Source organism: Somniosus microcephalus, chromosome 2 (genome assembly GCF_052327205.1).
Source record: "Somniosus microcephalus isolate GS21.2 chromosome 2, FLI_Smic_1.0, whole genome shotgun sequence".
NCBI lineage: Eukaryota > Metazoa > Chordata > Chondrichthyes > Squaliformes > Somniosidae > Somniosus > Somniosus microcephalus.
Window position 1 is genome coordinate 46,507,372 of NC_140988.1, and position 21,424 is coordinate 46,528,795.

General features: G+C 43.1%; 1 protein-coding gene across 2 annotated transcripts in view; it reads right to left on the reverse strand.

The window, feature by feature from the left end:
- plk4 (polo-like kinase 4 (Drosophila)) overlaps positions 1–21,424 on the reverse strand; it is a 65,754-nt gene that overhangs the window by 37,391 nt on the left and 6,939 nt on the right. Inside the window, exons 1-4 of one of the 2 annotated variants that reach the window (XM_086009379.1) lie at positions 7,261–7,514; positions 6,993–7,088; positions 2,425–2,520; positions 2,229–2,343 (exon numbers count right to left, since the gene is read on the reverse strand). In XM_086009379.1, coding sequence (XP_085865505.1) covers positions 2,229–2,343; positions 2,425–2,520; positions 6,993–7,088; positions 7,261–7,359 — 406 coding nt within the window. In that variant the 5' untranslated portion in view covers positions 7,360–7,514. Of the gene's footprint in view, positions 1–2,228; positions 2,344–2,424; positions 2,521–6,992; positions 7,089–7,260; positions 7,515–21,424 lie in introns of those variants that run through there. The other variant, XM_086009389.1, reaches the window with a different exon arrangement.

Below are 21,424 nucleotides of genomic sequence, written 5' to 3' on the forward strand. Positions count from 1 at the left end.
TTTTTTAAGAAAACAGTATTTGGAAAGGGCCAAATAGAGCTGATGCGATGGGTCAAATGGCCTCCTTCAGTGCTGTAAAATTCTATGATTCTATCATTGGAAAGAGGCACATGCAGGGACAATTTATAAAAAACTGTTGGAAAGTGTTTAATGTAGAGGGCATGAGTGGAGATAGAAGAGAAATTAGAGAGGCGGGTTCAACAACAACTTGCATTAATATAGCGCCTTTAAAGTAGCAAAACACCCCAAGGTGCTTAACAAGAGCGTTATCAATATAATTTGACATCGAGCCACATAAGGAGATATCAGGGCAGGCAAGTTTTAAGGAGCATCTTAATGGAGGAGAGAGAGGTAGAGAGGTTCAGGGAGAGAATTTCAGAGCTTAGGGCCAAGGCAGCTAAAAGCACAGCCGCCAACGGTGGAGTGATTAAAATCAGGGATGTGCAAGATGCCAGAATCAGAGGAGTGCAATGAACTCAAAGGCTTGTAGGGCTGGAGATAGGGAAGGGTGAAGCCATGGACATATTTGAAAACAAGGACGAGGATTTTAAAATTGAGGCGTTGTTGGACCGGGAACCAGTGTAGGTCAGCGAGCACAGGGGTGATGGGTGAACGGGATTTGGTGTAAGTTAAGATACGGGCAGCAGAGATTTGGATGAGCACAAGTTTATTGGGGGGGGGGGGGGGAGGGCACGGCGCGAGGGGACAGGAAAGATTGGAGGCCGGCCAGGAGAGCATTGGAATAGTTAAATCTAGAGGTAACAAAGGCATGGATGAGGGTTTCAGCAGCAGATGAGCTGAGGCAGGGCCAGAGTCTGGTGATGCTACACAGGTCGAAGTAGACAATCTTGGTGACGGAGCAGATATGTAGTCGGAAGCTCACCTTGAGGTCAAACACAACTCCAAGGTTACGAACAGTCTGGCTCAGCTTCAGATTGTTGCCAGGAAGAGGGATGGAAACGGTGGTCAGGGAATAGTGTTTGTGGCAGGTACCAAAGATAATGGCTTTGGTCTTCCCAATATTTAGTTGGAGGAAGTTCGTGCTCATCCAATACTGGATGTTGGACAAGCAGCGTGACAAATCAGAAACAGTGGAGGGGCCAAGAGAGGTGGTGGTGAGATAGAGCAGAGTGTCGTCAGCGTACATGTGGAACCTGATGATGTGTTTTTGGATGATGTCGCCAAAGGGTAGCATGTAGATGAGAAAGAGAACAGGGCCACGGATAGATTTTCTGGGGACTCCATATAACGGTGCAGGAGTGGGAAGAGAAGCCATTGCAGGTGATTCTCTGGCTACGATTCGATAGATAAGAATGGAACCAGGCAAGAGCAGTTCCACCCGGCTGGACGATGGAGGACAGGCATTGGAGGAGGATGGTGTGGTCAACTGTGTTGACGGCTGTAGATAGGTAGAGAAGGATGAGGAAGGATAGTTTACCACGGTTACAGTTACATAGAATGTCGTTTGTGACTTTGATAAGGGCCGTTTCAGTACTGTAGCTGGGGTGGAAACCTGATTGGAGGGAATCAAACATGGAGTTCCTGGAAAGATGGGCACGAATTTGGGAGGCGACAACACGTTCAAGGATTTTGGAGAAGAAATGGAGGCTGGAGATGGGGCAGTAGTTTGCAAGGACAGAGGGGGGGGTCAAGGATGTTTTTTTTTTTGTTTTTTTTTAAGCAGAGGGGTGATGATGGCAGATTTGAAGAGGAGGGAGACAGTAGCTGAGGAGAGGGGACCATCAACAACATCAGCTAACATGGGGACCAGGAAGGGAAGTTCAGTGGTCAACAGTTAAATAAGAATAGGGTCGAGGGAGCAGGAGGTGGGTCTCATAGATAAGATGAGCTCAGAGATGGGATAGAATCTAGAGAAAGATGAGAGTTCAGGGCTAGGGCAGCTGGGAACATTAGGGGAAAGTTTGTCCTGGTGGGCTGGGGGGAAGGGAAGGAAACAGCAGAGGCAGCTGAATGGATAGTCTCAATCTTAGAGACAAAAAAGTCCATGAGCTCCTCGCATTTGTTATTGGAGGTGGCATGGGAGGGTGTCTTAAGGTGGTTTGTGGTGGAGAAAAGGCGGCAAAAAGGTTCCGTATCAATGTTTTTTATATCTGGAGAAGCCAAACAAAGGATCGTTATGACACCTAGCCAAGAAATTGTATTACTGTCTGGAATACAACTTTCGTTTGTGAATATGTTCCTCTTAAATGTTTTCAGATAGTAGTTACCTTCATCCTCTGAGAAAGTAGCTTTCCTGTTCTTTAAATATCTGCTCATCTCTCCATTGTGACACATCTCCAGTACTAAATAGACATAATTGTTGTCTTCAAAATAGTTGTAAAGCTGAAAGAAAACAATAACCATCTTCAAGTATTTTAACACATTAGATTAAAAAATGACAGTTAATGAAAGTAGTGTTTTTACCTCCAATATAGAGGGATGCTTCAACTGACAGTGAATCTCCACTTCATTACGGACTCTCTGCACCATTCCCACTTTGTGCATGGCCTTTTTGTCAATCTGACAACAGAAAACCATTTGCATCAAGATATACAGAAATGTTAATCAACAATGCTCATGAGGTTATCGATCCTCTCAGTAATTATGTGATTATTAAAATGCCAGCCGTACGAAAATAAAATTGCCATCAACTTTTTAGATTCATTTAATGGAACATAATATTTTCACCGTAACCATGTTATTTCAGTAATATATAATTAGATGAATTAAATTATTTTCTGTTTATTCCAGGATTATTGCACAACTATTTTAAAATTGCAGTGGAGTGTACAATTGCATGGCTGGTTGGGAAAGTGATCGTTCATTCCTATCATACATAAATTTAAGTTGAGGGTAGTGAATTTAGTATTACTAGCACGGTAGGACAGGATGGGTAGTAAAGGCAACACATCTGCATTTCCCCATCTTCATGCTCCTGCACATCCCAACGACGCCAAGCAGAAACAGGACATTTTCCACACAAGAGGGCATATGTCATGGGGAACTTAGTATTCTTTTAAATGAAAGAACTGTATTCCATTTGGTAATAATGTCAAATACTTGTTCACCATTCTGTTTTAATGTTACTTTCTCCAAGTAGGAGGATATTTTTAGGACCTTGGGCAGTGTGTTCAGGCTCCAACCACTCTAAAAAGACTTGCAGTTATATAGCGCCTTTCACGACCACCGGACGCCTCAAAGCATTTTACAGCCAATGAAGTACTTTTGAAGTGGAGTCACTGTTGTAATGTGGGAAATGTGGCAGCCAATTTGCGTACAGCAAGGTCTCACAAACAGCAATGTGATAATGATCAGATAATCGTTTTGTTGGTTGAGGGATAATATTGGCCAGGACACCGGGGATAACTCCCCTGCTCTTCTTCGAAATGGTGCCATGGGATCATCTTTTACGTCCATCTGAGAGGGCAGATTTAATGTCTTATCCAAAAGACGGCACCTCCGACAGTGCAGAACTCTACTACAGAATAGTACAGCACGGGTTTCAACAATTAAGTCCCCAAAAATGAAACTACTACAACAACTTGTATTTATATAGCGCCTTTAACATAGTAAAATGTCCCACGGTGCTTTGCATGAGTATTACAAGATAAAATTTGACGCTGAGCCACATAAGGAGAAATTAGGGCAGATGAGAGGTAGGTTTTAAGGAGTGTCTTAAGGAGGAAAGAGAGGTGGAGAGGTTTAGGGAGGGAATTTCAGAGCTTAGGGCCTAGGCAACAGGAGGCACAGCCACCAATGGTTATAATCAGGGATGCTCAAGAGGGCCGAATTAGAGGAGCGCAGGTATCTCGGGGGGAGGGGGTGTGGGGCAGGAGGAGATTAGAGAGATAAGGAGGGGCTAGGCAATGGAGGGATTTGAAAACAAGGATGAGAATTTTGAAATCGAGGCATTGCTTAACGGGGAGCCAACGTAGGTCAGCGAGCACAGGGGTGATGGGTGAATGGGACTTGGTGCGAATTAGGACACGGGCAGCCGAGTTTTGGATGACCTTAAGTTTACATAGGGTAGGATGTGGGAGGCCAGCCAGGAGTGCTTTGGAATAGTCAAGTCTAGGAAGAGTCAAGTCTAGAGGTAACAAAGGCATGGATGAGGGTTTCAGCAGCAGCTGAGCTGAGGCAAAGGTGGAGACGGGCGATGTTTTTACGGAGGTGGAACTAGGCGGTCTTAGTTATGCTGCAGATATGTGGTCGGAAGCTTATTTCAGGGTCAAATGTGACAATGCGAACAATGTGGTTCAGCCTCAGACAGATGTTAGGGAGAGGGGTGGAGTCAGTGGCTAGGGAATGGAGTTTGTGGCAGGAACTGAAAACCATGGCTTCGGTCTTCCCAATATATAATTGTAGAAAATTCCTGCTCATCCAGTACGGGATGTCAGAAAAGCAGTCTGACAATTTGGAGACTGTGGAGGGTCGAGAGAAGTGGTGGTGAAGTAGAGCGGAGTGTCGTCAGCGTACATGTGGAAACTGACGCTGCGTTTTCAGATGATGTCGCCAAAGGGCAGCATGTAGATGTGGAATAGGAAGGGGCCAAGGATAGATCCTTGGGGGACACCAGAGGTAACGATGCGGGAGTGGAAAGAGAAGCCATTGCAGGTGATTCTCTGGCTACGAATAGATAATGGAACCAGGCGAGTGCAGTCCCACTCAGCTGGACGACAGTGGAGAGGCAATGGAGGAGGATGGAGTGATCAACCGTTTCAAAGGCTGCAGACAAGTCGAGAAGGACGAGGAGGGATAGTTTACCTTTGTCACAGTCACAAAGGATGTCATTTGTGACTTCAATGAGAGTCGTTTCAGTACTGTGGTGGGGTAGAAACCTGATTGGAAGAATTCAAACATGGAGTTGTAGGAAAGATGGGCACGGATTTGGGAGGCGACAACACGTTCAAGGACTTGAGGGGAAAGGGAGGTTGGCGATGGGGCGGTAGTTTGCAAGGATGGAGGGGGTCAAGGGTTTTTTTGTTTTTTTTTGTTTTTGTTTTTTTTGAGGGGGGTAATGACGGCAGATTTGAGGGAGAGGGGGACAGTACCCAGGAGAGAGAACCAGTAACAATGTCAGCTAACATGGGAGCCAGAAAACTATATTGATGAATAGTCATAGGACCTTTCAAGTGTCTGAAATTTAAACTGCAGTATGGATTCCAGACAGGTAGCACCACGTTTACAGTGCCTGGCTAGAATTCCAATTGTTCTTTTCAGGAGAGCACTCTGCATGTGCACAAGTCCATGCCTAGCAATTAAAAAAGTATATCTTGGCAATGCCCACACTGTCTAAACATTTGAATTAACTCCAGGTTGGTTGAAAAGTGTCCAAGAGTTCCAATAGACTCCAATGGGGTGCAGACTCCTCCTTCCAGTTTCTTACACCACTTCGCTCTAGGGTCAGGTTTGGCCAAGACTCCAGAATTATACTACAATTTTAGAGGTGGTGTGAAGCAGAAGTAGTTCACAGCAAGGTTAAAGTTTTAGTGTAAACACACCCCTAGATGCCCCATTCAATTTGGAAGCATGAAAAAACTGGTTATCAAGGGACAGTTTATGGTTTGCATTTGCACCAACAAGTAGGGCTTTCAACAGAAACAAATTTATATAGTGCCCTCAACACAAAAATATCCAAGGCACTTCACAAATAGGCATGGACACTGTGCCGGGGAAAGATTAGGAGGGGTACCAAAAGTTTGGTTGAAGAGGAGTTTGGAGATGGTTTTTAAAAAGTAGTGGAAAGGTTTATGGCAGATTTCCAGAGAGTACAATCAAGGTGGTGGCAGGTTCTGTCACCAATGAAGGGGGTACACAGAAGACCAGAATAAGAGAAATTGAATCTTTGGGAGGAAATATAAGTCTAGAGGAAATTGCAGATAGTGTGGAGCAAATCAAGGAGGAACTTATCTGTAAAAATGTTAAATGCAATGCTTTGGGAGATGGGTAGTCAATATAGGTCAGGAAGGATAGGGGTGATGGGCAAGCAGAATTTAGTGCAGGAAGGTCTGGTTCATCCCAAGATTGGCTCGGGTGAGGATGGAGTTGATGGCAAGGGCTGAAGACAATGGCTTCCTAATATTAAGCTGGTGGAAGTCGAGACTGATCCAAGATTAATGTCATACAAACAGTCTGGAGACTAAGGAAGTGGTGGAGTTGGGTGTCATTACCGTACACATGAAAGCTGACCCAAACCCTGATGTCACAAATGGACAGCATGTAGATAGGCAAGATAGGGGAACAAACAATAGATCCTTGTGGGACTCAGGAGATGACTGCGTAGGAGAGGAAAGAGAAGCCATTGCTGGAGAGGCACTGGCTATGTTCAGATAGGTAGGAATGGCAGTTCCAAAGGAGAGATGCTGAAAGTAAATGGTGGTCAACTGTATTGCATGCGGTGGAAAGGTTGAGGAAGAGGAGAGATAATTCACCACAATTGCAGTCAGAGAGGATGATGTCACTTGTTGGCTAGGGTTGTTTTGCTGCCAAGGGCTGAAGTGGACTGGTGGAATCCAAATGAAGTTTTTAGGAAGGATGGGCACAGATCTGGAACGCCAGGATTTGTTTGAGGACCTTAGAGAGGAAAAGGAGGTTAGGGAATGGGTCAGTAGTTGGGAGGATGGATGGGTCGATTTTTTTTTATAGCAGTTTTAAAGAGTGGAATGGTGCCCGAGGAAAGTGACCCATTGATAAGGTCAACTTATGAAGGCTAGGAAGTTTCAAGTCAAACATTTAAGGGAGACTCTTGATAGAATAGCTGACTGGGATCGTTTCTCTTTACAAACGTAGCAAACAGTATCATTGCTTTTAATTGTTTTAGTATTTTTTTAAAGTCACAAAGTTTACAAGATAAAAGAATGTTCAAAAACAGACTGAAAACGAACATAGAATGCATTATTTATTTTAATCCTTGAACGCACTAAGTATGCCACCGTCATAGATGGAAAGATTAAATAACGTTGTTTAAAAAATACAGCTTATGGTAAACTTACCATTTTTATCGCTACCTCCAGACCAGTGCTCACAGATTTTGCTCTGTAAACACATGCAAATGAACCCTTTCCCAGGAGGGTTAAGACCTTGAAGTCCTGTAAAATAAACATTTGAACAGATTATTATAGCTTAGTCGTCGATTTTAGAAATATGTAACACGTTTTTTCCTCAGCAATTACAACACAAAGCTTAATCGTTACAACGGCATCGATGTGCAAACAGCTCGTTTGAACGGCTGGTATTTTTCAAGTGCTCTGTCTTGCTCACCTCGATAGCATTCTCGCCATCTGTAACTGACATCCTTACATCGCCGGAGATTCCACTCTTGCATTTTAAGATGATGTAATTCAACACTCGATCAAGCATTTTAGAACTACCAGCAGGAACTTAGCCACTATTCGTTTGACTGCATTACCGGCCAGCTAACGATTAAGTGGGTTCAAAGGCAAAAGACTGAGTCATTAAAACGCAAGCCCGGCTTTATTCCCGCGTTAGAACCAAAATCAGCGGCTTCTCATCGCCAGGCAACAGCCTTAAGTATTAGTTACGAGTTGTCCAAGGTCTCACCAAGCGAAACATCAACTGTCGTTACAGAATATTTACTATGAAATATAAACCGCCGCCTTAATACAATCGTGTTGTGGTACTTATTGGAATTAGAGTTTGAATCGCCTTCAGTTTTTGTAAACCAAAAAATCTTATTAACTACGGATTTTAAAAAGTTATTACAGTAAGCTTTTATTGTAACCATTTAGTTTCTAATGAGCCCGTCTGCTATTAAACTCCACAGTATATATGTACTCCTATACACACACTTGCAACTTCTAGACAAAATGAGCACCGGCGCTTCAAAATTCAATTTTTTTTTTTTTTGCAGGATTTTCCTGAACGTCTATTCCATAGGATGGCCATTCAGTGTATTGAAAATTTCCTGACGTCAGTTGTAAATTTTTCTTTGACCAGTTTGACTCTATGCCCGCTGCTCCTACTCTGACAATTTGACAAATTAATATTCTAGATTTACCTTTTCCATTCCCTTAACTATCTGAAATACCTCTTTAAAAAAAATCACTTCTTAAAAACCGCCTTTCCACGCTGAAAATCCCACATTTCTTTAGCCTTTCCTCACAACTTTTGTCATTAGGATCAGCCTTGTGGTTCTTAGCTGTACTGCCTCTACTGCTTGAATGTCTTTGTTTCTCGGGGATCAGATCACGATGTGGCCTGACCAGAGAACTCTAGATTTTGGTCACTACTTCTTCGGAGGAGCGAGACCAATTACCTTGAATCGGGAAATATTAGCACAAAAAATATTTCCCGCAGCCTGAGGCTACCAACACGGATACATTTTGTTGAGATACATTTCACTACACATCTTTCTTTGGATGAACTTGACACTTTCCGAGCAGCATTGGCTGATATTTCACAGGTCCGCTCTGCATTTTGCACCAACAACTTGCATTAATACAACGCCTTCAACATAGGATAATTAAAATGCAACGGGGAAATTTGCATACAGAGACACTACCTCTTACAGGATCAAGCTGGTAAGTGAGCCATCCTCTTTTTGCCCCCAAAACTTCAACAATCCATCACTGGACTGTTTTCCCACAGGCACCAAAACAAAAGTACAAGCGAGGAGTGGTGGTGGCCAGAAAGAGCCATGGATTTCTTTTTGGTGGAGAACATTTTGAGAGGTGTGGCAGAGTGAAATTGTTTGAGCAGGAGAGATTTTCAGAGGGCTTTCTGAGTGTGGAGTTTCTGCTGACCAGAATGTTGGGTAAGTATTACAAGACTGGTAAAGATATAATTGTGTGACTGCTTTACACTAGGTAGCTGTTCAACTTCTGGGAATATGGCAGAACAGTCGAGATCTATTGCATTTGCATCCTGTGCCAAATGGGAACTCCAGGACACTTAAGTGTGTCTTGGACAACCACATGTACAGGAAGTGCCTCCTCAAGCTCAGGGTTTATGAACTTAAGGAGTGGCTGGTGTCACATCAGTGCATATGCGAAGCTGAAAGTTTTGTAGATCACAGGTTTCAAGAGGTGGTCACCCTGCAGCCAGGGAGTTCAGGAGGAGAGCAAATGGGTAGTCATCCAGCATGGTACGAAGAAGAGGCAGGCAGTGCAGGAATCCTCCAGGAGTGCGGCTCTCAAACTGGTTTTCTGTGCTGAATACCGATGAGGGAGACGACATCTCAGGGGAGTCCAAAGTAAATCCACGGCTCCATGGGGCAAATGACTGCACAAGGGGCACACAAGTGTGGCAATGCAGTGGTCATAGGGGATTTGATAGTCAGAGGGATAGACAGGCATTTCTGCAACCACAGACATGAGTCTCGCAGCACCGGTGCCAGAACAGAGGATGTTACAGAACAGGTGCAGAACATTCTACGCAGGGAAGGGGTACAGCCAGAATTCGTGTCCCATGTTGGAGCCAATAACACGGAAAAGAAGAGTGTCGAGGTCCTACAGAGAGAGTTTCAAGAGCTAGGAAGGACACTAAAGTGCAGGACCTCAAAAGGTGTTAATTTCTGGATTACTTCCAATGCCATATGCTAATGAGTATAGGAGCAGCAAAACAACGCAGGTTAATGCGTGGCTGGCAAAGTGGTGCAGAAGGGACCTGTACAAGGTGGACGGGTTGCACCTAATCAGGGCTGGAACCAATGGGAGGTTAACTAGTGCTGTGGGGGAGGGTTTAAATTCGTTTGGCAGGGGTAGGGGAACCAGGATGAAGCAGAGAGGAGAAGCAAGGTGCATAGAGGACTGCAACTGGGAGAGAGAAAACAGCATTAGAATAAATAGACCGGAAAGAGGAGCGATCAGACAGGGGAGAAGCAGACTACGGCACGTTTGGAGTGCATAAATGCAAGGAGCATGACAAATAAGGCAGGCACAAGTTGTCACACGAGGTTATGATATACAGTGAAACTTGTATAAAACAGACACTCCCAAATGACAGACACCTGCAAAAAAAGGACAGCTGATAGTAGTCCCTTAGATGTCCGCAATTTACAGGTTTCACTGTAGTGGCAATAGCAGAGACCTGGCTCAAACAAGGATAGGAATGCGAACTTAACATTCCTGGCTACAATGTATTCAGGAGGGATAGGGAAAGATAAAAAGGGGGGTGGGGGAAATGGGTGGCAGTATTGATCAAAGATACTGTTCCAGCACTGGAAATAGATGAGGTGCTAGAGGGTTCAAAGACAGAATTTGGTTAGAGTTAAAGCGCCAAAGGAGCTGTTACACTGCTGGGTGTAGACTATAGACCACCGAATAGTGGAAAGGAGATGGAGGAGAAAATCTGCAAGCAAGTAATAGAGTAGTAATAATGGGGGTCTTCAATTATCCTAATATAGAATGGGGGAGGGGGAAGTGTAAAGGGCAAGGAGGGGAAGAATTCCTGAAGTGTGTACAGGAGAAATTTCATGATCAGTATGTTTCCTGCCCAACGAGGAAGGAAGCAGTGCTGGATCTAGTTCTGGGTAATTAAATGGGGCAAGTGGAGCATGTATCTGGGAAAGTGATCACAATATTAGGTTTAGAGTAGTTATGGAAAGGGACAAGGAACAATCAAAGGTGAAGATACTCAACCGGAAGAGGGCTAATTTCAATGAGTTGAAAAGGGATCTCGCCCAGGTGGACTGGAAACAAAGATTGGCAAGTAAAACAGTAAATGCTTTCAGGGAGGAGATTGTTTGGGTACAGACTAAGCACATTCACATGAAGGGGAAGGGAAGGGAATCCAAAGCTAAAGATCCCTGGATGACTAAAAATATTGAGATTAAAATGAAACAGAAAAAGGAGGCTTATGATAAATGTCAGGCTCATAATACAGTTGAGAATCAAGCAGAATACATAAAGAGCAGAGGAGAAATGAAAAAGGAAATAAGAGGGGCAAAGGGAGTGTATGAGAAAAGATTAGCAGGTAACATAAAAGGGAACACTAAAGTCTTCTATAAACATATAAAGAGTAAAAGGATAGTTAAAAGGAAGGTTGGGCCTGATTGAAGACTAAAAAGGAAACTTCTTGTGGAAGGCCAAGGTACTGAATGAGTACTTTGCATCCATCAACACACTGGGTCTCTATTCAGAGGTGCTGGAGAGAATTTATAGCACCCCAAATGTGATCAACAAATCAGCAAAGATCAGAAATCAAACCTTGGACTTTCGAGTCGGTGTGGCTTAGTACTATGTGAGGCAGTGTGTTTGCCTGCTCGGCCATCTTGTGAACTGGCACAGAGGGCCAACCTCTTTGCAACCACCCTACATCAACAGCCATGGGGTCAGATGTTGGGCTGCTCTATCCCTTACCTGCAGACATGCGCTTTGGGTTTCTTTTCAATTTGTTATTGCCAATCACTTCTTAGGCCCCATCCATCTTGAACCGTGGCAAGTGTTACAAATGCGTGGAGTTCATTCTGAGCCTTTGGAAGTTTTGTTCCCCTATTTTAACACTCCCCTTTAACTGCCTCCTTTCTTTTACTGCTCTGACAACCTGTCCAACCTGCAAATGAATTTCACAATTTGGACAAGCATATTTCCACATGAATTTGTCTAAAAACCAACCAATAGCCATTTCAGTGTAGCTCAGTAAAATCCTCAATGGACTTCCAATTTTTAATCCAATCTTTGAGCTTACTTTGAGATTTTGTATTTTACCACATCAACAATCACTATTCTGTTGCAAAGTGTTTCCCATGTGGTTTAAGAGAGAGGGACAAATGTTTCATAACATGATGATTAGTGATCACAACATAATAAGGTTCAAGAAAGACTGAGAAATCATAGAATGATACAGCACAAAAGGAAGCCACTTGGCCCATCGTGCCTTTGCCAGCTCTTTGCTAGAGCTTTCCAATTAGTCCCACCAACCCCGCTCCTTTCCCCACAGCACAGCAATGTTCTCCCCTTCAAGTATTCAACCTTGAAAATACTTACATTTGTCCTATCATTTAATGAATTTTAACAACATGAATTCACAAAATGTTGTCAACCTGGCTGGCAGTCCTGGATTGCAGCTGAGCCAATGACTAAATTTGGTTTCTTTGAATTTTTTTTTTTTCAAAACACTGGTTTCCACAAGTCAAAAGGGCTTTCTCCTCAACAAACTATAGTACAGTACAACAAATACAAACAACAAACCCCTGACCCCCAGAAAAATAAACAAATCCCATTCAGGAGAAGAAATCAACCAAATCTACAAAAACAAAGCAGACAAGATTCCTGGGCTCAAATATTGTTCAATTTGGGTGTACAAAATCTGAAATCTTTTTGCACAACACTGATCATGGCTCACAAGGGGGGGGGGGTTAAATCAACAGGAAAATAACAGAAAATGCTGGAAACACTCAGCAGGTCAGGCAGCATCCGTGGAGAGAGAAACAGAGTTAACGTTTCAGGTCTGGGACCCTGCAGCATTTTCTGTTGTTATTTCAGATGTCCAGCATCCGCAGTATTTTGTTTGCTATTGTATAGGAAAAGAATTATACATGTTCAAGTTGAAAGTCATAACTTAGAAGGTCACAAGTAAGACAAAGACAAAGTAATAAATTGGAAAAAATATGATTTTTAAGGGGATGAGAATGGAACTAGGGAAAATAAACTAGAAAAAGTTACTGACAAACAAGAAATAGAACAGCAGTGGGAAACATTTAAAACAGGAGAAAACGAAGTAAGGACAAAATGGAAACTAAAGAAAAGGGCATAAACCATAAGAACATGGATAACAAAGGAGGATGACAAAAGAAATATGAAAAGGTTTAGAAAGTCAAAAAAACAATTAGGAAGGCAGAGAAAATACAAAATTAAATTATCAAGGAATATGAAAAGAAATAGTAAAATATTCTACAGACAGATAAATAACAAAAGAAAAATTAGGACAGGGATACTAAGGGACACATACGATAAACTCACATGTAATGACAGCAAAATGGCAGAAATATTAATTAATTACTTTGCCTTGGTATTTAACAGGGAGACTAACATGGTGGACATGACATTAGACAAAGAGATCAAAAAAGATAAAGTCATTTAAGATAAAAAGCGGGGAGATAATTGAGAAACTAATCTAACTTAACTTAGAGGATAAACTATATATAAAAATTCATTAGAAATGGGAATTGTGCCAGAGGACTGGCGGACAGCTAATGTTATTCCTATATTTAAAAAGGGTGATAGAACAAGCCCATGGAACTATAAACCAATTAGCTTAACATCGGTGGTTGAAATGAGAATGGAATCTTTACTCAAAAGATCTAATAGAAAAACATCTATAAACTGAAAATAATAAAATGTAGTCAGCACAGATTTCAAGAAGAAAGGTCATGCTTGACCAACTTTATTGAATTCTTTGAAGTATCAGAAAGAGCAGATGAGAGCAATGCAGTAGACGCAATATATTTGGATTTTCAAAAGGCCTTCGATAAGATAAAACATCAGACTCATGACTTAGGTCAGAACATGTGGAGTCAGGACAAGTAGCAGAATGAATAGCAAGCTGGCTATTAAACAGAAAACAAGAGTGTAGGGGTCAAACGTAGTTACGCAGGCTGGCAAAATGTGGGAAGTGGTATTCCACAAGGATTGGTGCTGGGACCACTGTTGTTCATTAGTTACATAAACGATTTAGACCCAGGAATCGGAAGTACAATTTCAAAATTTGTGGGCGACACCAAATTGGGGGGGTATAGTTAATAGAGGAGGACTACGACAAAATACAGGAAGACATGAATACATTTTCAGAGTGGGCATGTAATTGGCGAATAAATTTCAATATATACACAAGTGTGAGGTGGTACATTTTGGTAGGAAGAACAAGGAAGTCACATAATCCTTGGAAAATAAGTATCTAAATGGGGTGGAGGAGCAGAGGCATCTGGGGGTACAGATACACAAATGATTAAAAGTAGCAACGCAGGTTAATAAGACCATAAAATTAGTTCATTTGTAGAGGGATAGAATTTTAAAAAGAGAAGTTATGTTAACTTTATATAGAACCTTGGTTAGACCACACTTGAGTGTACTGTGAACAGTTCTGAACAGGATATAGAGGCACTGGAGAAGTTGCAAGAAAAATTTACTAGAATGATACCAGAACGGAGAGGTTATACCCATCAGGAAAGATTGAACAGGCTGGGGCGCTTTTCTCTAGAAAAAAAGAGAAGTCCGAGGTGTAAGAGTATTGGCTTATGAGGGTATTTAGAGGGATTAGGCATGCAAGAGTTAAATGACCTAAGTTTTTTGCTAGAACTGCTGTCTGCAAAATACACTGCTTACGGACTGTCTGTTTGACTTTTGGCAGGTGCAGGATGGACGATGGCTACAATGTTATCTCTTATCTATCTTCTGACTGTGGGAATGCACACAGAGCTTATTATTTGTTGAAATATAATCAAATATAATCCCCTTTTACTCATTTTCAGTATTAAGTTTTGCTGCATTGTAGTTTAATCTTAAATTTGCTACCATGCAGTTTTATTTCTCCTTTATTAGAATTAGTAAAGTGAATGCTGTTTAAGTTAGGATTTCTTTACAGCTAGTATGGTCGTTAGTTTCAAGGTATGCATATAATGGCAGAAACAAAGAGGAAAGCTTGTAGAAAAGATAAGGGGTTACAAGACAGTATCTGGGCCTGGACACGTACGTGCTGGGCCCATGATTAAGTAGAATCGTGGGTATGGAAGATACATGATTGGATGAATGTTGCTGCAATTTGATTTTTGGGGTATAACTGTAGGGGCTTAGACTTTTCTCAGTGGTAGAGGTTCGAGCTGAGGATGTGGCAGGTACGTGGAACGGAGTCACAACCCTACCCAAGGATCAACGGAGTAATGTAATTCTCAATTGTTCCTTATAAATTGACAAATACTGTATTAAGTCTTACACATGCTTAAATAAAAATCATAACTGTTACCAATATGGAGTCAGCTTCAAACTATTGGATAGGCAGTCCATAGGGACTCTAAATCTTTACAGAGGGGTGACCTGATAGAGGTCTTTAAGATTATGAAAGGGTTTTATAGGGTAGAGACATAGAGAAGATGTTTCCTCTTGCGGGGGGGGGGGGGAAACCAGAACCAAGGACCATAAATATAAGAGAGACAGTCACTAATAAGTCCAATAGGGAATTCAGAAGAAACTTCTTTACCCGGAGTGATTAGAATGTGGAACTCGCTACCACAAGGAGCAGTTGAGACGACTAACATAGATGCATTTAAGGGGAAGGTCGCTTGTCACTTGAATTCTCCGCTCCATTCCCACTCTGACCTCTCTGTCCTCAGTCTCTTACACTGTTCCAATGAAGCTCAATGTAAGCTCGAGGAACAGCACCGCATCTTTCTATTAGGCACTTTACAGTCTTCTGAACTCAACACTGAGTTCAACAATTTCAGACCATAACCTCTGCCCCTATTTTTTTGAGGCGGCAGCAGTTGATGATTCTGCCATCCCCATTTGCAACATTTAACCAATTCTGCCTTCCACCCCATCACAGGCCGTTCCCCTTTTGTTTTTTCCCCCCCCCCCAGCATTTTCTGTTGTTATTTCAGATTTCCAGGATCTGCAGTATTTTGCTATTGTAGAAGGATATGTTGAGGAGTTTAGATGAAGTAGGGTGGGAGGAGGCTCGTGTAGAGCATAAACACTGGCATGGACTGGTTGGGCCAAATGGCCTTTTTCTGTGCCATAAATACTATGTAACTATGTAATGATTATAGCAAATAATTAGGCACAGTATGACATCTCACAAATTACAAATCACAATTTGTGCTCAAATAGAGCAATCTTTGATACTGAAATGGCAGGGATACTGAATAAATATTATTTTGCCTCAGTTATCACCGAAGAGGCTAACAAAGAGGAAATGACAACAGTAGAAAAGAGGTCAAGAGGGATATTACAACGGTTAAGATAGATAAAAGAGATACAAGACAAAGGCCAGGTCCAGATGGAATGCACCCACAGATACTCAAGGAAACTGGGGAGGAGACATCAGAGGCACTAGTATCAATATAAAAATCATACAGCACAGGAGGCGGCTATTCAGCCCATTGCACCTTGCCAGCTCTCTGAAAGAGCTACCAATTAGTCCCACTCCCCTGCTCTTTCCCCGTAGTCCTGCAATTTTTTCCTTTGTAAGTAGAGGTCCAATTCCCTTTGGAAAGTTACTATTGAATCTGCTTCCACCATCCTTTCAGGCAATGCATTCCAGATCATAACCCTCGCTATAAGAAAAATTCTCCCCAAATTTGGACACAATCCTCTAGCTGAGATCTCCAGTGATTTATAAAGATTTAGCATATCTTCCTTGCTTTTTCCCCTCTGTGCTTCTATTTATAAAGACAAGGATCACATATGCTTTAACAGCTTCATCAACTTGTCCTGCCACCTTCAAAGATTTGTGTATATGAACCCAGTGTTCCTGCACCCCCTTTAAAATGATATCATTTAGTCTTTACTACCTCATCATTTTCCTTCCAAAATGCATTACCACACTTCTCTGTAGTAAATGTTGTCTGCCCATTTCACCAGTCTGTCTATGTCCGCCGAAAGTCTGCTTCTATTCTCCTCACTGTTTACTACATTTCCAAGCATTAGGTCATCTACAAACTTTGAAATGATGCCGCCGCCCCCCCCCCCCCCACCCCAGGTCATTAATATATATTTCAAAAGGAGCAGTGCTCCCAATACCAACCCCTGGGGGGACACCACTGTATTACCTCCCTCCAGTCCGAAAAATAACCGTTCACCACTACCCTCTGCTTTCTGCCTCGCAGCCAATTTCGTATCCATGCTGTCACTGTCCCTTTAATCCCATGGGCTTCAATTTAGCAAATGCTTTTTGAAAATCCATATACACAACATCAACTGCACTACTCATCAAACCTCTTATTTCATTGAAGAACTCAATCAAGTTATTCAGGCACTACTTTCCTTTAACAAATCCATGTTGGCCATTAAAATGTAGTTCCTATCTTCAAAAGGGAGATGCAATTAATCCAGCGAATTAAAGATCAGTTAGTTTAACGCCAGTGGTAGGAAAGATATTAGAATATTTGTTAAAAGATCAGATAACAAAACATCCAGCGAGAGAATATAAGAAGTCAACTTGGAATTTTAATAGGAAGATCATATTTAACCAACCTTGAATTTTTTTTTTTTTTTTTATAAACAGAAAGAGTAGACAAGAGCAATGTAGTATGCATGGATATTCAGAAGGACTTCGATAAGGTGTCACATAAGAGACTTGTGATAAATGTCAGAGCATGGGGTGTCAGAAAACAGAATGGATTGAAAGATGGCTACAAATCAGAAAATTGAGGGTAGGAGTTAGATTCAGAATGATACAGCTATATACAGTAAATTGCAAGTCTTTCTTTTAAACCATTGTCTGCTATGCAGGAGGTATAAACACAGCCTTGTAACAGTCAGTCAGCTATTTGTCTTCATTCAACGTGATTGGATTGCAAAAAGGCAAGCACATGCTGCTCAAACTTTGCATCTCCAAATAACGGAACCATCTTTTGATGGGGTATGTTGTGCGTCAATGTTGTGGTCAGAATAGTGAAGATCCAGCCACACATTTTATGGCCATTTGTGCTGCTCAGCATGCCCCGCGAAGAGTTCTCGTTATGTCTTCTCTCCCTATGAAGGGCTCAAACTTACACTAGCCAGTTGTCTAATGAATAACTCAGGAAGTGGGATGGATGGCTCCAACATGACATACCTAGTGATGGAAGATTTGAAGAAAACAGTTGCAGACTCTAACTGGAGTCATGAAGGTCCCTTCTACTTCAGGGTTCTGTTGTTGATTAACCAACAGCTGATTTTTTATTTATTATTCATGGGATGTGGGCAACCGCTGGCAAGGCCACCATTTATTGTCCATCCCTAATTGGCCTGGAGAATGTGGCGATAAGCCACCTTCTTAAACCGTTGTAGTCTGTGTGGTGAAGGTACTCCCACAATGTTGTTAGGGAGGGAGTTCCAGGATTTTGACCAAGCGATGATGAAGGAACAGCGATATATTTCCAAGTCAAGATGGTGTGTGACTTGGAGGGGAACTTGCAGCTGATGGTGTTCCCATGCACCTACTGCTCTTGTCCTTCTATGCAGTAGAGGCTGTGAGTTTGGGAGGTGATGTTGAGTTGCTGCAGGGAATCTTCTAGATGGTACGCACTGCAGCCCCAGTGGTGGAGGGAGTGAATGTAAGTTGGTGGATGGGGTGTCAATCAAGCAGGCTGCTTTGTCCTGGATGGTATAGAGCTTCTTGAGTGTTGTTGGAGCTGCACTCATCCAGGCAAGTGGAGAGTATTCCATCACACTCCTGACTTGTAGATGGTGGAAAGGCTTTGGGGAGCCACTCGCCACAGAATACCTAGCCTCCGACCTGCTCTTGTAGCCACAATGTGTGTGTGGCTGGTCCAGTTAAGTTTCTGGTCAACGGTGACCCCAGGATGTTCATGGTGGGGGATTAGGCGATGGTAATGCTGTTGAATGTCAAGGGGAGGTGGTTCGACTCTCATGTTGGAGATGGTCATTGTCTGGCACTTGTGTAGCACGAATGTTACTTGCCACTTATCAGCCCAAGTCTGAATGTTGTCTAGGTCTTGCTGCATGCGGGTACAGATTACTTCATTGAGGATTTGCAAATGGAACTGAACACTGCGCAATCATCAGTGAACATCCCCACTTCTGACTTTATGATGGAGGGAAGGTCATTGATGAAGCAGCTGAAGATGTTTGGGTCTAGGCACTGCCCTGAGGAACTCCTGCAGCAATGTCCTGGGGCTGAGATGATTGGCTTCCAACAACCACGATCATCCTCCTTTGTGACAATTATAACTCCAGCCAGTGGAGAGTTTTCCCCCCGATTCTCATTGACTTAAATTTTACTAGGGCTCCTTGATGCCAAACTCGGTCAAATGTTGCCTTGATGTCAAGGGCAATCACTCTCACCTCACCTCTGGAATTCAGCTCTTTTGTCCATGTTTGGACTAAGGCTGTAATGAGTTCTGGAGCCAAATGGTCCTGGCAGAACCTAAACTGAGCATTGGTGAGCAGGTTGTTGGTGAGTAAATGCCGCTTGATAGCACTGTCAACGACACCTTTCGTCACTTTGCTGATGATTGAGAGTAGACCGATGGGGCGGTAATTGGCCAGATTGGATTTGTCCTGCTTTTTATAGCTAGAACATACCTGGGCAATTGTCCACTTTGTCAGTTAGATGCCAGTGTTGTAGCTGTACCGAAACAGCTTGGCTAGAGGCGTGGCTAGTTCAGGAGCACAACTCTGCAACATGACAGCCAGGATTGTCTTCAGCATGACAGAGCTGGGAGAACACAATAGGAGTGGATCACAAGCAGAGTGAAAGAATTTGGTGAGAGCAGGAATCACTGGAGGAGGAGGAAGGCGGTTGAAACATCTAACTGAAAAGGAGGAGTGGAGCCACAAAATCAAAGGTCTCTAAGTTAATCGACACGAGAGCAGACCTGTGGGAGAGCGAGAGGAGTGGCACAGATAAAGGTAGGCCCGTGAGCCCAGAGGGAGCGCGAGCATCAGGGAGCGAGGTAAGTGACGTCAACACAAGGGAAGGAGCTGATTGGTGAGTAGCTGGTGATTGTTTTTAAGTCTTGAGTTTATTTCTATTAAGTTAGTTAATAGTCTATTAAGTAGAGGAATGACAGGGCACCTCAGTCCCATGGAATGCACATCTTGTGCCATGAGGGAACTCCAGGACACTTCCCGTGTCCTGGACAACCACATGTGCAGGAAGTGTCGTCAGCTAGAGGAGCTCAAGCTCCAGGTTTCGGAGCTTGAGCAGCTGGCGTCACTGAGGTGCATCAGTGAGGCCGAGAGCTACGTGGATAGCACGTTTCAGGAGGTGGGCACCCCGCAGCGCAACAGTGTGCAAGCAGAGGGGGAATGGGTGACCATCAAACAGACAAGGAGAACCAGGCAGGTAGTGCAGAAATCCTGAGTGCATCTCACTCTCTAACCAGTATTCAGCAAGGCGAGTACAATCAGAGCCAAGTCCACGACACCACGGGTGGCTCAACTGTACAGTTGGGTGGGGGGGAGGAAGGAGGATGATCAGGAAAGCAATAGTGATAGAAGATTTCGATAGTTAGGGGAACAGACAGGTGTTTCTGCAGCCGCAGACGTGATTCCAGGATGGTATGTTGCCTCCCCGGTGCCAGGGTCAAGGATGTCACTGAGCAGTTGCAGAACATTCTGGGAGGGGGGTGGGAAGCATGAACAGCCAGAGGTCCTGGACCATATCGGTATCAACGACATAGGTAGAAAGAGAGAGGAGGTCTCCTGCAAGCCAATTTTAGGGAGCCAAGAAAGAGATTAAAAAGCAGGACCTCAAAGGTCGTAATCTTCAGATTACTCCTGGTGCCACAAGCTAGTGAGTATAAAAATAGGAGGATAGAGCAGATGAATGCGTGGCTGGAGAGATGGTGCAGGAGGGAGGACTTTAGGTTCCTGGGACATTGGGACTAGTTCAGGCCAGACAGGTTGCATCTCAACAGAGCCGGAACCAATATCCTCACGGGGGGGGGGGGTTGCTGATGCTGCTGGGGAGGGTTTCAAACTAATTTGGCAGGGGGATGGGCACCAGGATGTAGCATTAGGAAGGGGAAACAAGGTGTACAAAGGATTGGGAGAGATAGATAGCACTAGAGTAAGAAATAGTATGGTATTTGGTGGGTTCAGACTAAGAGAATACAAGAAGGTCTAAGATAGGTTTACAGTGCATCTGTGTGAATGCACAAAGTGTGGTAAATAAGGTTGGTAAGCTGCAGGCGCAAATAGCCACATGGGAATATGATGTTGTGGCAACAACAGAGACCTGGCTCAAAAAAGGGCAGGATTGGTTACTAAATATTCCTGGATATAAGGTGTTCAGGAAAGGAAAGAAAGGAGGTGGGGTGGCAATATTGATTAAGGAGAATATTACAGTGCTGGAAAAACAGGATGTCCTGGAGGGGTCAAGGACAGAATCTATTTGGTTAGAGTTGAGAAACAATAGAGGTGCCATTACACTACTAGGTGTATTCTATAGGCCACCAACTAGTGGGAAGGATATAGAGGAGCAAACGTGCAGGGAAATTAGAGAGGTGCAAGAACTATAGAGTAGTGATAATGGGGGACTTTAACTATCCTAATATAGACTGGGATAGTAATAGTGTAAAGGGCAGAGAGGAGGAAGAATTTCTGAAATGTGTTCAGGAGAACTTTCTTGATCAGTACATTTCTGGCCCAGCAAGGAAGGAGGCATTGCTGGATTTGGTTCTGGGGAATGAAGTGGGGCAAGTGGAGCAAGTGTCAGTAGGGGAACATTTAGGGAACAGTGATCATAGTATCATAAGGTTTAGATTAGCTATGGAAAAGGACAGGGAGCAATCTAGAGTAAA